Source organism: Esox lucius, chromosome 4, assembly GCF_011004845.1.
Source record: "Esox lucius isolate fEsoLuc1 chromosome 4, fEsoLuc1.pri, whole genome shotgun sequence".
Lineage (NCBI taxonomy): Eukaryota > Metazoa > Chordata > Actinopteri > Esociformes > Esocidae > Esox > Esox lucius.
Genome location: NC_047572.1, coordinates 13,068,700 through 13,084,425, shown reverse-complemented (window position 1 = coordinate 13,084,425; position 15,726 = coordinate 13,068,700). Strand labels below are relative to the sequence as shown.

The 15,726-nt window shown below is 43.2% G+C and overlaps 1 protein-coding gene across 6 annotated transcripts in view; it reads right to left on the bottom strand.

The window, feature by feature from the left end:
• Nucleotides 1–10,196: 10,196 nt before the first annotated feature.
• The window catches only part of kif3a (kinesin family member 3A), a 35,180-nt gene continuing 29,650 nt past the window's right edge, over nt 10,197–15,726 (bottom strand). For all 6 annotated transcript variants that reach the window (XM_010896959.3, XM_010896967.3, XM_020046049.2 and 3 more), the window contains 6 exons: nt 14,006–14,116; nt 13,742–13,867; nt 13,587–13,640; nt 13,348–13,416; nt 13,067–13,197; nt 10,197–11,327 (listed from right to left, as the gene is read on the bottom strand). In XM_010896959.3, the coding sequence (XP_010895261.2) occupies nt 11,279–11,327; nt 13,067–13,197; nt 13,348–13,416; nt 13,587–13,640; nt 13,742–13,867; nt 14,006–14,116 (540 nt within the window). In that variant the 3' untranslated portion in view covers nt 10,197–11,278. The remainder of the gene's footprint in view (nt 11,328–13,066; nt 13,198–13,347; nt 13,417–13,586; nt 13,641–13,741; nt 13,868–14,005; nt 14,117–15,726) is intronic.

Genomic DNA, 15,726 nt, shown 5'->3' with positions numbered 1-15,726 from the left:
TGGGTTAGAGGCCCAGGGAGTTTGGAACTCCCCAAATTTTTTATAAGAGAACTGGGTTCAAGTCCCAAAAGTGTTGGGTCAGGGACCCGCTAATCATTTGTTAATCATTCTGAGTCTGGGACTCACAGTAACATAAGTCAGGGAGAAATGGACGGGGAGTTTGAGAGAGAAGTTGATGACGATGGGTGGGGTCCAGGTACGGGAAAGTGGAAACAATTGGGGATACAGGTGGCAAATGTAATGACGGTTGTAGGCAGGATGGACCCAATTCAGAAAGAAAAAGAAGGGATAGAAGAGAAATTGCGACAAGTGGTGCGTGAGGCAGGATTAAGGATAATAAGGAGAAGGATCGTTCCAAAAATCGAGATAGAGTTAGAGACAAGAAGGAAACAGGAAATTTGGTCAAGAGAGGGAGATATAGAGAAAAGGAAAAGGAATGGGAAAAGCACAGAAAAGAATGGTGTAAATTAGCAGTGTGGTGTCAGGGCGTAGACCATTTGAACAAAGAGAAAAAGGAACAGAAAATTAAGGAGGAGAAAAAGGGAGGAGAGATAGAACCCCCAGCATACGAAGATGACTTGGTGCTTGGTACAGAGCGTGCACCATTATATCCAGTGTTACGTTTAGAGAGTGGGATATTGTCTTTAGACACAGAACAGCAAGCCCATAAATCAATTCACAGGAAAGCAAGATAAGAGAGGGTTGAGTAGGAAGGCAGAGTCAGAGAGCGAGACAGACACTGAGGGGGAGGTGGGGCCGTTCGGGGCAGGGGCAGAGAGAGAGTACGGGAGGTACGAGGAGAGGAGCGAGAAGGGGAGACAGCTAGGAGAGAATAAACAGGATGCCAGAAAGAAATAAACAGGAGCCAGAAAGAAAAGATCAGGCCGTACTAAAGGCAGGTTAGGTGAGGACTCAAAGTCGGGGTCGGGGTTGGACGATAGTGACACAGTGAGAAGGACAAAAACTAGGCAGAAAAAAGGAAATTCACATAGAGGACGGGTGTTACTCACGGGGAAAGCAGTAGGGAGATGGACTGACTCAGATGAAGACCCCGACGCAGACAGTAGTGGAGATTGGAGTAAGGGAGACGCAGACGTATACCCTCTGCCGCGTTCGCCCCCACCAGAACAAGAACTACACCATGACGCATTAGAATCGATTCAAAGGACTCATTTTGTCCCAGTACTTCAAGTGGAGGCCGTGGATCTCCCTCCTCGAGCCGTACTTTCCTCTGCCAGACCCCCCACATGTAAGCCTATTTTATGATCGGCAGGGCGATGAGGTGTATAGAGAGGGGTTTGGGGATGTAGTGTGTGGGGACACGTGGCAGGTCGGGTCTAAATTCATATATGTAGGCCCTGTAGGGGTAGCGGCACAGTTGACAGTTGACAGTAGCAGTTGACAGTAGCGGCAGTAGATGTACAGTTGACAGAGGAGCAGGATCAGTGGTACATGATGGCGGAGGAGTCCGTCCCGCATGTGTCACTGGCCCTGCATCCTAAACACCAAGCAAAAGACCTGGGGCCCATGGTTAAAAGGGCGGTCGAATGTACTGACTGGACACTCACTCAGGCGCAAAACGTATGGTACTCGCACAGCTGTAAGACGTAGAAATGGTTCACCTGCATTGACCTGGCTAACGCTTTTTTCTGTCTCCCACTAGCAGAGGAACTTCGTGATATTTTTTCTTTCACACATAGGGGTCGACAATGGCGATACACAAGACTATCACAGGGGTTTGTGCTTTCCCCTGGCATATTAAACCAGGTACTGAGAAAAGTGCTGCAGGGATGCTGCCTGCCGACAGGGGTAACTTTGGTCCAGTACGTAGACGACCTGCTGCTGGCGGCCCCGACGGTGATCCAAAAACAAGTTGGATCCAAGCTACAATGACGGCCCTCACCAGACTGGCTGAGAAAGGGTTCAAGGTGTCAAAAGAAAAGCTACAGCTGGTAAGGACGCCAGACAGTGATCAAGTGTTTAGTGAACCAGTACATTCCCAGACACGGCTTCCCAGAGAAAATTAGGTCAGACAATGGGACTCACTTTAAGAACAGTGATTTACAGAAGGTAGAGAGCTTATTGGGCCTAAAACATGCTTTTGGCACTGTATACCATCCACAGTCTCAGGAAAAGGTGGAAAGGATGAACCAAAACTTAAAAAACAAGTTGGCTAAGATATGTGCACAGACTAAATTGAACTGGGTGGATGCACTGCCATTGGCACTCATGACGATTCGATGCTCGTTAAATCAGACCACTGGGTTCACCCCATACGAGCTGCTGACGGGGAAACAGTTTCCAGGACCAGCCGCGGGGCCTGCGGTCCCGGAAGGGGAAAAGTGGCCCAAAGATCACAGAGTGTATTTTGATGAATTGCGAGCTCTCGTTTCAGAATTCACCAACAGAGTCGGAGAACGGAGGGACCTACACCCGCTGGACCAGAACCTGCCCCAGGCGGAGTGGGTGTTGCTGAAGGTCATCAAGCGAAAGTGGTCGGAGCCAAGGTGGACGGGTCCTCATCAGGTGGTGGAGAGAACGAGTCATGCGGTCCGCCTGAGGGACAAAGGAGAGACCTGGTACCATTGGAGCCAGTGTACACCAGCGCAGGAGCCAGGGAGGTCGCTGACGGACCTCATCCAAACCGGGAAGGAGGAACTTTCCCCAGTGTGGACGGAAGGAGGACCAGCACCAGTCAGACCGGTGCCAGGAGCGGACCCCAGGACACGACGGGACTACAAGCGAGTGAAGGAGACAAAGGACGGCGCCAGGGGAATAGACTCTTAGGGGAAAGAACTGAAGAATACTGTAACAAAAGGGGGTATAGGACACCGAGTGGCTACCACTCGTACCAAGATGACAGGGTCACAGAGAAAGGTCTGAGGAGTTGAGAATAGAATGATTGGTGGAATAATGATGTGTGTTGTATGTTGTTAACAGGTTTCCCAGGTTGGCATCGGGTCTTCATTCCCCCAGTGAAGAGGTTCGCGACCCCACCTGAGGACACCTGTGTGAGGAAATTTGGGGGATTGAATTGGACTATGTCAAGGGGTTGGATACGAGCATTCTGGGATAGATAATCCGCTGGAGGAATGGCTAACCTCGATGTTCGGCCAGTGGAAAGGTTTGATAATGTCTGTTCTTTTATCGCTTGCTACATTTGGTGCTATAATGGTTACTTGTGGGTGTTGTTGTATCCCATGCATAAGAGGGCTTGCCATGAGAGTGATTTCTACAGCCATTGAGAAGGCTCCAGGATCGCCACCAGGGATGCTGATGCCTCTACTGAAGCAGCATGGAGAACTGGAGCTTGGCGAATAGGGGTGATCTCTCAAATATATTGATTGTATAAGTTAGTGAACTGTTATAAGCTGTTGTAACCAATGAAGCAAAATATTAATTGTTTGTAATATGAGATAAAACGGAAGGTGCAAGTAGGAGAATAGGAAACCATGTTCAAGCGGTTGCCGGGGAGAGAAGATTTAGTATGTCTGTCTTTTGAGAAACAGGACACAGGTTAGAGACACACACACATAGTCTGACAGACAAGACAGAAACCAGAAGGGGGCAAGAAGATGTTTGTAGTTTTCCTTATAAGGAATAGAACTGGACCAATAGCACACTTGCTTTGTGAACTTAACGACTCTATCTTTTGGGCGTAGTTGAAGTATAAAATGATGTTTTGACTGTTGATCCTGAGACATTGTGCGGCGACACTTGTAAGCTTTTGTAATAAACGGAATATGCGGTACGGTAATTGACCTGACTCCTGGTGTTTTATTCTCCTTTCCAACAAACCAACTCGGGGAAGTGTTAGACTTCAACAATGGTGATGGTCTTTAACGTTAAGGAGACACGATGTGTCCCATGAGGACTGAATTTGAATCCAAAATTGTAATAGCCTATGAAGATGGTTAAATAGCCAAAGTGAGTTTATCCCCTACAATAAAATTTTATATTTTATTTGGAATGCTAAATTGGCTTCGGTTAACTAAGAACATTTTCATTCGTTTTGTTTTTGTGTTTCTCTTATAACTAAGATTACATTTGTGTTTTAGAGGAGAAATGTAGATATTAAAAAGTTGACTGACTAAAATAGTCTCACCCTTGGTTCAGAAAGCAGCACAGCGGGGAGGAGTGCTTCAGCCAATCCCCCCACACTCTGCCCTGGGGTAGCAAGAGTAACACAGGCTTACTTGGGTGGTTTCGTAGTGTTGTAGGGAGTGGAGACAGACGCAGGAAATTTGGTAAGGGTTTCTATAACCCAACTCAAAGCACGTCAAAAAACTAACTGGGCAAGGCCTAAGTAAAGTGAGGTGAAAAGCCTCCAAAACAGAACACGCGGAAGAAGCCTGAACGATACAATACACATACGCATAGAATAGTCGTACTCACTGCATGGTGACATGGAAATAATAACCAACACAGCACTGGGGAAACAGGGCCATATATATATAGGCATGAAAATCAGTGAGAATGGGAAACAAGTGTGGGCGACAATATGGGGACAGTCCGGGGTGAAGGTGATTAGCCGGAAAAGTGGTGCCTTGAAGGATGGTGACGTAGACCTCCAGGGCCGGTGTAACGGGGGATCACCTGTGCCAGAGGGATTCGTAACAGGTGGTCATGTCTGTTTTTAGTTTAGTCATCATTTTATCAATGTTTTGGAATTTTCACAATAATGTTAAATTACTATGTGGATCTGTCAATTGCATTTGTACGACTACAAAAATATTGTATAGAATAGATTTTTTGACATTTGGTTAACATATAGTATCAATTAAGTTGAAAAAAACATTTAATATAGACAATCTGAACAACACAACATATTTTAAAAGGGTACCTAGTTTTGGTTGAAGGCATAATCAAACCTTAGTTAAGAGCTAGTAATATTTTCACCTAACAGCTGTGATACAGGAAGCTATAGCAAGCTTGATTCCTAAACAGACACAAAGGCACAGTTGTGAATTCTTTTCTGGGCATCCCTGAGTTCTGGGGAATCTAGGTGGACCCGGGAACACATGCCATTGGGTGCATCCCTGAGTTCTGGGTCTCTAGGTGGACCCAGGAACCCTGGGCGTCGCTAGGATCACAATATATTCGGGGCTTAGCCCACCCCCCCCACTCTGCCCGGGACAGAAAGTACAGGGTTTTTAATGTACATGCGAAAAATTCAGATGTACACGATAGCGGCATACACGTATACATTGTCATAATGTGCGATCGGAATTATAGATGAATAGGTCAGGGGCAATTTCTTTATTGTTATTTTTTTGGTCAATTTGAGATCAGGGCCTATTCATAAAAGACCCGGGGCTTAAGCCCAGGCCTAACGACACCACTGCCAGGAACACATGTCATTGTGGAAACCCCTGAGTTTTGGGTCTCTGACCAGTCTGGGTGTACCCAGAAACACAGGCCATTTTAATGTTAAGCTTGTGAAGGAGTAGCTACCTTTACTAAGGGCCTCCAATATATAATGGTCATTCATGATCACATTGATTTACAAATAATATGTGGTTAAATTATATGCAATCATTTACGGACTTGCACCTATTTTTGTCAGTAGTCTGGTAAACCTTCAACCAAGCTCTCTCGCCCCAACAAAAAAATGAGGAACATTTGTCTATGGGTTAAATGGTTTATAATTCCTTCGCACAAGCAACCGTGTTGCACATTGATGTCTTGGATTGTGTTACTGAAGGTTTGTGTCTTTAAAATGATCTTTGTTTAGATGAATATACAGTACGCAACTCCATATCAAATGGATTCCAGATCTATTTTACATGTCCGTCCCAAAATGATGGCCAGTACGGGTTCAGGATGGCGGCTCCTGTGGCCGTATTCGGCGTGATTCTGCTTTTTTAATGGTGGAATAGCATAGAAGTAACCATTTTTGATTTGGCTAAGCAAAGTCAAGTCTGATCAGACAATGGAATCTCATTCCACTGCCATGTGCTATCAGGCATAAATACAGTGGATATATTTATATCCTCTCTTCAGGTCAATGACCTGAAGAGAGCTGGGACCACAGTCTCAAAGAAAACCATTAGTAACACACACTACGCCGTCATGGATTAAAATCCTGCAGCGCACGCAAGGTCCCCTTGCCAGCGCATGTCCAGGCCCATCTGAAGTTTACCAATGACCATCTGGATGATCCAGAGGAGGAATGGGAAAAGGTCATGTGATCTGATGAGACAAAAATAGAGCTTTTTTGTTCTGAACTCCACTTGCTGTGTTTGGAGGAACAAGAAAGATGAGTACAACCCCAAGAACACCATCCCAATCGTGAAGCATGGAGGTGGAAAAATTTTTCTTTGGGGATGCTTTTCTGCAAAGGGGACAGGATGACTGCACCGTATTGAGGGGAGGATGGATGGGGCAATGTATCGCAAGTTCTTGGCCAATAACCTCCTTCCCTCAGTAAGAGCATTGAAGATGAGTCGTGGCTGGGTCTTCCAGCATGACAATGACCCGAAACACACAGCCAGGGCAACTAAGGAGTGGCTCCGTAAGAAGCATCTCAAGGTCCTGGAGTGGCCGAGCCAGTCTTCAGACCTGAATCCAATAGAAAATCCAATCCAATAGAGCTGAAAGTCCATATTGCCCAGCGACAGGCCCGAAACCTGACAAATCTGGAGAAGATCTGTATGGAGGAGTGGGCCAAAATCCCTGCTGCAGTGTGTGCAAACCTGGTCAAGAACTACAGGAAACATAGTTTCTGTCAAGTACTGGCTGTGTGCTACATGTGACAACAATCTCCAGTATTCTTCATATGAATGGCCTATGGGGTAGGGGGGCAAGACGGAAGCCTTTTCTTACAAAGAAAAACAACCAAGCCCAGCTGAGGTTTGCAAAGAAAACAAACATCAAGTCTCCCAAAATCACACGGGTTTCTGATGAAACCAAATTTGAACTTTTTGGCAATAATTCCAAAAGGTATGTTTGGTGCAAAAACAACACTGCACATCACCCAAATAAATCCATACCCACAGTGAATACCCACAGTGCCACGGTGGTGGCATCACCATGCTTCGTTTTTTTTTTCTTCAGCTGGAACCGGGGCCTTAGTCAGGGTGGAGGGAATTATGAACCGTTCCAAATACCAAGCAATTTTGGCACAAAACCTTCAGGCGTCCGTTAGAAAGCTGAAGATGAAGAGAAAGTTCACCTTTCAGCACAACAATGACCCAAAATACACATCCAAATCCACAAAAGCATGGCTTCACCATGTTTTGGAATGGCCCATCCAGAGCCCAGACCTGAATCCAATTGAACATCTGTGGTGTTATCTGAAGAGGGCTGTGCACAGGAGATGTCCTTGCAATCTGACAAATTTGCAAAGAGGAGTGGGCAAATATTGCCACGTCAAAAAGATGCTACCCAAAAAGAGTGCTGTGATAAAATCTAAAGGTGCTTCAACAAAGTATTAGTTTAAGGGTGTGCACACTTATGCAACCAGGTTCTTGTGAGTTTTTATTTTTCCCCTCAAAGATTTCAGTTTGTTTTTCCATTGAATTGTTCATGTTATAGGTGAAAAAAGTTCTGACATGATTTATCTTTGTCTCATTCTTTTACATCACAAGAACCTGGCATTTTAACAGGGGTGTGTAGACTTTTTATATCCACTGTATTACCATTTCTCCAAGGGTATGCACCTCTTTGAGCACAACAGTACATTATATTTATACTTGTTTTTAATAAACTGGCACAAACATCAGAAAAAATATTTTTCTTTGTCATTAGGGAATATTGTGTGTAGATTGATGCCAACAAAATTATATCAATAAATGACATCTATAACAAAACAAAAGGTGGAGAAAGTGAAGGGGACTCAAAACTTTTTGAAGGCAATGTAAATAAAGCCTGTTTGTACAGCTCAGTTTGAATTGGTCTTAATGCAGAGGGGCTAAACTAATACATTTATCAAATAAATCACTAAATCAAATAATTTACATTCGAGGACTCCAATTAATTTCTTTTTTATATGAAAATGTATTTCCCAAAAGTGTCACACGTGATGTATACTGGAGTTAATTCCACATTTTCAATTGCTAACAAGCTAATGGTTTTGAGGTATTTTGGACATTAAATATGTATGTTATATAAACCTGTTCTCCTCTGCCAATGAACACAGGGAAATAGGTCAGTTTGTGTCATTGAACTTATTATATACTCATGAGATGTATCAATATTGTAGTTTTCATTATTAATTGTGGTGTTATTTATATTCAGTTCTGAGGAAAAGGTTTTGGTTGGAAGCCAAACCTCTGATCTATGACACCACGATTCTCAAGATTTTTCAAGTGTCAGTAATCAAGTTCAGTTAGAAACAACTTCATTGCTAATTGATCCCATGCAAGACAGCCCATATTAGTACATCCTGAATGTTGCTAGTGTCAGCTATGATCTTATCTAGTGGCATCTGTGAGGGTGTCAGTGAAAATATAAGAGGCCTGCATTTGAGGTTGTCAGTCTTACTTGAAGCTTCTTTACCCCAAGGTCGTAGAAAAAATACTTCCACTGCCAGTAGAACCATGAAGACTGTTGCTCTCCTCTTCTTCGCATTTGAACTGGTCTACACTGCACCCACTCAGGACGAGCATCATTTATTGAAGAGAATCATGGACACCGTCAACGATCTACTCAAGACAGGCCCGGAGGTAAAAACTGTAATCTTTTGTATCTACAGCTTTGAATCCAATTTGAAAGCTTCCTTCTGAAACATGCAAGAAAATGTGTGCAGATTTAAATAGCGCTGACATTTTTGTTACAGGAGTTTTTGTCAAGTATTGTGCCGCACCAATTCGATAGAGAACGCTGCGGCCGTAAAGGGGTGAGTGTGCTCCTGTGGAACACGATGAAAAGATAAGACCATAGGCTTCACCATGAAGCAATCATTAATAATGCTCTCAAATTTCAGCCTGAAGATTTCTGCATAGCTGAGAAGATTTTGACTGACATAAACTATACAAAGTATGGGATTCCAGAAAACAGGGAAATTCACCGGTTTCTGATACAATATAATAAGGTAAGGAAGCATGCAGACAAAATGTGACTACAGCATGTCAGAGCATTGTTTGTTAAGGATCTAAGGCTGTGTTGTAGGTTGTTTATAGAATGTCTACACTTCTAAATGCTCTCTATTCTCTGCGCAGTTTCATCCAAACAACTGCACTGTGGACAAAGATGAAGAGGAGGAACAGTTAAGAGCTCTTCTTGAAGATCTCTACTGCTGTGCTCAAGTCAAATACTCCCGTCGGAATCATAAAAGAGCCCAGCGCTCTGCTGATCGCAATCAATGGAACATTCACCAATGTGCAAAACAACACTTTTAGTTTTACACCTGGTCCTACTTCCTGAATGTTATTTTAATGTATGAAAATATGTTTGTACTATTTATAAATAAATTAACAAGTGTCAAAAACAAGTGGTACATTACATTTAGAAACTACTATGTAATCATGTTCCTGAATGTACGTATCACTGACTGTAGCTTCTTAAGCTGCAGAATGTGTAATCACTGAACTATCTGGTAATCTACACACATGAAAGCACCGGTAAAACCGGTAAAAGGTCATTAACAATATTAAATTTATTGGGTTAACCACCAGGCAACTAGGCAGTACATACACAGGAAAACCAATTCAGATTTGATTGACAAAACTACACTTTACAGAAAGAATATCTGAATTGGGCCCCCTGGTCAATCCTGGTCCTGGGGACCCCAAGGGGTGCATTACTGTATTATTTTTGCACTTGCAACTCACACACCTGATTGAAATGAAAGACTTGATGATGAGTTGATCAAGTGCTTAAGCGGTAGGGTAACATTTGAATCAGGATTGATGAGTTGATTGCATCAATCAAGTGTTTAAGCGGTAGGGTAACGTTTTAATCAGGATTAGGAAAGCTGTGCTTTTGCTTACAGATTGAAATCGGAACTTGCTCACATCTAAACCAGACAAATATAACCAAACAGTTGTAAACCAACAAACAGATTAATATTGAATAAGGACCACAAAATGGTGTGAGATTAAACATGTAAAATAATTTAATAAATTAATACAGGGGGGTGTAGCTTGGTAGATGTAAACATTTGACAGAATATAATACAAAGTAAAGACAGTTTGCTTTCACAACAATACACCATTAACAATGACATGAGAATAAAGAAATAAAAGAGGACTAGGTCACTTAGTTAGTGTTTAATGGGTGAATTGCAATACTATGAGACCATTATGGCATGCAAAACTTATCCTTCAAGCCTGAAGGAGTTTTAACAAAGTCAAGCACATTTTAGACTTCCAGGATCATGATGCTTGAAATAGGGGCCATTATAACCTGTGGTGTACATTAGATTCATTTCTGAATTGTTTGTTCTTTTTGTATCAATTCTAAACAATGTTGTAGGGCATCATATGGGTCATCAACACATCCTGGCATTAGAAGCTAAGGAGAATTCATCACCAACAGGGTCAGAGTTTGTTGCTGTGGTTGCTGGGTGAATTGTTCAAAGACCCTGCCTTGTGCTCATCATAGACTAATTTGCAGCATAAGATATGGCAACCGATACTCCAATAATGCACTACTGTGCCCTGGTCAAAAGTAGTTCATTATATAGGAAATGGGACACCATTATGGACACAATACACAAACCCACCCTTGTAACTGACATCACTTCATCCTACAGAGATAAATGGTTTTCATACTACAGCAAATGAACATCCTGTTTCCAAGCAGAAAGTCTTTTTAAAATGGCAACCTGCCCTTTTCATTTAGGCATTTTGGCCACTACTTATGAGCCACTACAGACCTCGGTCAAAAAAATGCACTAGATAAGCAACAGGGGGCCATTTGAAATGCGGCCTGCCAACTGAATTGTGCTTCGTTGGCGACAGTATGACTCAAATATTAAGCTGACAATCCTCAACAAGATCCATTTTATTACAATACAACAAACTTGTGCACTTGACTCGACCATTACACCCAAACCTAACGTCCGGTTCCCAAACAGCAACACATACCGTGACTGTTACCTGTTCCCTCCCTCCTGGGCCAAACCTTACCGCTGTCTCCTCCCTTCACATTTAAAACCGTACTGGGCTATACAGTGTATTCAGTTAAATCATTATAAATAACAACGCTCAACAATAAAAATCTTCAAGGTCGAATAGTGACTGCCCCCGGTGGTCGCTCCTAAGGTAACGTGTAGATTAATTTGCAGTACATCGGGATCCAGCCCTGAATGGCTCCCTGGCACTCTCTCGGTCTCTCACTGCAGCAGGGATTCGATCACAGCCTCGGGCTTCGCTGACCTTTTCCTGTCCGGGAAAAAGACAGAAGCATCAAAAATAGCAGCCAGGGGCCTCTGGTCAAAAGTAGTGCACTAAGTAGAGACCCGGGTGCGGTTTGAGCGACATGGAGATCAGTTAAAAAGTTGTGTTGGTTGCATAGCAGATGTTGTCACGGTTGGAGAGAAATACTTGTTTGATGATCGCGGCGATTATCATAGTCACTTTCAGATTGCCCAGAAAGCAGAAAATATCTGATAGAATGTGGCAGATTATGCCATATTCCTCAGAACTATCGAACAGTGTGATAAGAGGTTTCAGTAACACTTCACCAATCGGGATATGGACTTGATTTAGTGATACATAAGAATCTAATAAACTATTGTGTGAAATTCCAGTAAACACTATTAGTTTCTCTCTACAACAACATATCTGATCATAAACTATATATTACAATAATTCTGTGAAATGAAATGCCCCTGAGTCAAAAGTTGGTAGAACCACCTTTGGGCAGCAACTATAACTGCAAGTTAGTTTTGCATATCTAATTCCTGCAATGTTTGTCCATTCTTCGTTGCAAGCTTCTCTCAAGTTCGATGGGCACATTTGGTTGATTTGACCTCCTTCCCCAGTCTGAGGTCTCTTGAACAAATCCAGACTTCCTCTAGGAATTTCCTCTACTGCACTCCAACCATCTCGCCCTCAATCCTAACAAGTATCAACTCCAAAAGGTATATTCATGAAGACAGACGTAGAGTGCATTCTACATCTGATGCAGAATACAAACTTTGTACGACTAGCTGTTGCAACCTGCCCCAAGACATTTCACCGTGCCACTCTTTCAAATAGCCCGGCTTTAACAGGTAATTGTTAACATAGTTACCTTTGGCCTGGTGATTTTGCTTGCCAGTCACCCAGCTTTGGTGGACAGCTTATTCTAGGCAGAGTTGTCCTCCTTTCTTATAATTTCAATGTTTTTGTCTTGGAATTTACCATGCTCCAGATGTTGGTGTGAATTGGCCTCAATCGCTGCAAAGCAAAATACTTAAAGCAATGCCATGAAAAGAGGCTCTACCAAATATTACTCTGTGGGGGTTGAATATTTATGTAAGCAACATATTTCATTTTCTTACATAAGAAAATGTTATGTAACAGTAACTGATGTGTTTGAGTTTTAAAATGTCAAGTAGACCAAAAATATGAATGTACCATTTGTAATTAATATGAGACAAGGTACAGTATACAGCAAGACTCATATTCAAATACAGGTCTGATGGATTCCGCAGGTGAATTCATTGGAGAGCAGGTTTTTAAAGTGAGTAAGGAATGATTCAATTGTCAAGCTTAACAGGCCTTTGCAATTCATACCAAATACAGAAATGAACAATAGCAATAGAAAAGTCTGGGTTTTAAAAGTGGCCTAAGACAGCACAGGTTTCTAGGAACAGCAGATGTTAAGGACTGAACTGACGTAGAGAAGCTAATTACTTGAATAGGACTTGGAAATGCATTGGTACAAGTGGGTTGTGCATGCAGCTAATAGCATTTACCCAGTGTAAAGGTCACAGTGGTTACAAAGACCGCTAACGTGGAACATTACACTGGGGAAAAAGAAACCAATTCTACATTTTACTTCAGACTGAAAGTGGGTGATATCAACCTCCTTCTCTGACCCATGTTATTAAAGCTCTGTTGTAGAATGGCCTGCGGAGCATTCAGAGAAAACATGCATTGGAATTTAATAGCAAAGGGTGGTGGCAGTGGTTTACCTTCGTCCAGTCTTGGGCCGGCCACTCTTGCCACTCTTGGAGGTCCTAGGCCTCTCCAGCTTCATCAGTGACTGTCTCATACTCTCCTCTGTGTAGGCCAAGTACACGTGGGACAGGTCCACCTCAAACGGCTGGGGAGAAATTAGGAGCCAGGGGGAGAATAATACAAGAAAGCTCCAGTTTAGACCAGTCTGTCTTTCTTTAAGGTAAAGCCCGGGCTTCTATTGGGAAGGTTTGAGCTGGCTATTACTGCATTAACCCGGATCAGATTAAATACTCACGTCTTTCTCTTTCTTGTCCGACACAGGAGTCTGTTTTCTCATATTGTTGCCGGTGTAAGCTACACATTTCTGAGGAGAAACAGAGTGAGCAATGACACCGTCAGTGTGAAATCGCTGTGCCTTGACTGAACCGATGGCACATTCTTAACGGTCACACTTGCGCGTATCTTTGCTGTGGACGTTGAAAGAACCTCCTCGTTCTCCCTAATTATCGCAGTGTTGCTGTCTCCGGTACTCACCAGCTGCCACTCTCCAATGTCCTCATTCCAGTGCACGTAATTCTCGATCATCTCCTGCAACCGTCGGGAAGGAGGAGGAATAACATTATCACCGGTGCCGTCAAACAGAGTCGAAACGCAGGCAGATGGACGCATGCCTGTGCACGGAGACGCACCTGGTACTCCTGCGGAATGAAGTTATCTATGATGAGCATCTGCAGCCGGAGCTCCCTGCTGAGCTGGCGGATGTTCTCCAGGAGGCCCTCGATCTCTCGGTGATGCTCCTGCTGCAGGTCGGCCATCTGACGAAACAATGGCAACGTGTCATCGACCGCTGGGCCCAAAAAACATTCCCAAATGTGGTTTGAACTCACTAGTGCTACATCCAATACACTGAGAATATTGCTGGGTTTCTTTAATTATCCACAGCCCTAACAGACCTCAGACTTGGCAGCCATCAGCATGGTCCAGACTTTCTTCAGCTTCTTGGTCTTCCCCTGGGCCTCCTCTTGTAGACTTGTGTACTTCTCCTCAATGTCCAGACGCTCCGCCTGCGTGAACACACGGGGGAGTCGATTTCATTCCAAGTTCAAGTTAATTTATTTATTTAGCACATATATACTGCCGCTAGACAGACCAAAGTGCTTTACAGAACAAGCATGTAAAAATAAAAGCAGCATAACAACCCATAAACACATAGAAAACATCTAAGAAAAGATTAACTTTAAAACAAAGACACAAATGAAAAATTGTAAAAACAGCCCAAGAAAAGTAATCAAAATGCTAACGAGAACAGGTATTTTTTAACCAAAGACTTGAAAGCAGAGAGGTTGGGAGCCGTTCTGATCTCTAGAGGCAGGGTGTTCCACAGACGAGGCCCTGCCACCGCAAAAGTACGCTCCCCTCTACGCTTTAGTCTGACACGAGGGACTACCAGCAACGCCTGGTCATGGGATCTGAGACTTCTGGACGGAATGTACGGATTAATAAGTTCCGAGAGATAAACCGGAGCTATGTTGTGTAAAGATTTGTAGACAAAATTCTATTCTCTGCCGAACTGGTAGCCAGTGCAAAGATCTGAGGATAGGAGAAATATGATCATATTTGCAACAATTAAAGATGAGTCTGGCCGCAGCATTTTGGACTAACTGAAGACGGGAAATTTGAGAATCTGATATACCCCAATATAGTTAGTTGCAATAATCCAGCCGACACGTGACGAAAGCATTAACCGCCATTTCCAGAGTTATTGGAGTGAGAAAGCCTTTGATTTTAGATAGTGAACGAAGTTGGTAGAAACCGGAACTGATTACAGATGAGATGTGTTTATCAAACTTTAAGGACTTGTCAACAAGAAAACCTAAGTTCCGCACTTCTGTAGATTTAAAGGGAGATAGGCATGTACACTGGGATCTCTCACTCGGCCTGAAAACAATGACCTCGGTCTTATCATCATTTAGAGAGAGGACATTTTGAGCCAGCCATGCCTTCACCTAAGCATAGCAAAAGAGAGTTTAATGCTGCAGGATTGTTTTGCTTGATTGGAATGTAAATTTGAGTGTCGTCCGCATAAAAGGGAAATGATACACAGTGTTTCCTAAAAATTGCGCCCAGCGGTAGGATGTAGAGAGAAAATAGAGAGGGAGCCAAATGGAGCCCTGTGGAAGACCACAGTTTAGAGGTGCCATGGAGCAGGAGAAGTTGCCCATCTTTACTAAAAACTTTCTGTCAGAAAGGTAAGACTGGAACCATGACAAAACAGAGCCTTTTATGCCCACCCATGTCTCCAGTCTAGCTAACAGAGTAGGGTGGTCAACGGCGTCAAAAGCCACCGAAAGATCTAAGAGAACTAGAATCACAATGTCTCCAGAGTCAGTAGAGATATAAATGTCGTTTAGCACTCGCAGGAGAGCGGACTCAGTGCTGTGGGCAGTCCTAAACCCAGATTGAAAAACCTAATTTATACAGTTATTTGACAAAAAGTGTTGGAGTTGATCCAACACGATTTTCTCCAATAACTTGGAAATGAAAGGTAAGACAGAGATTGGCCGGTAATTTTTTAAAACAGGAGGATCCAGTGAAGGCTTCTTGAGCAGAGGAGTGGCCGTAGCCACTTTAAAATTGGCCTGAACAGAGCCTGTGTTTAAACACTTGTTAATAA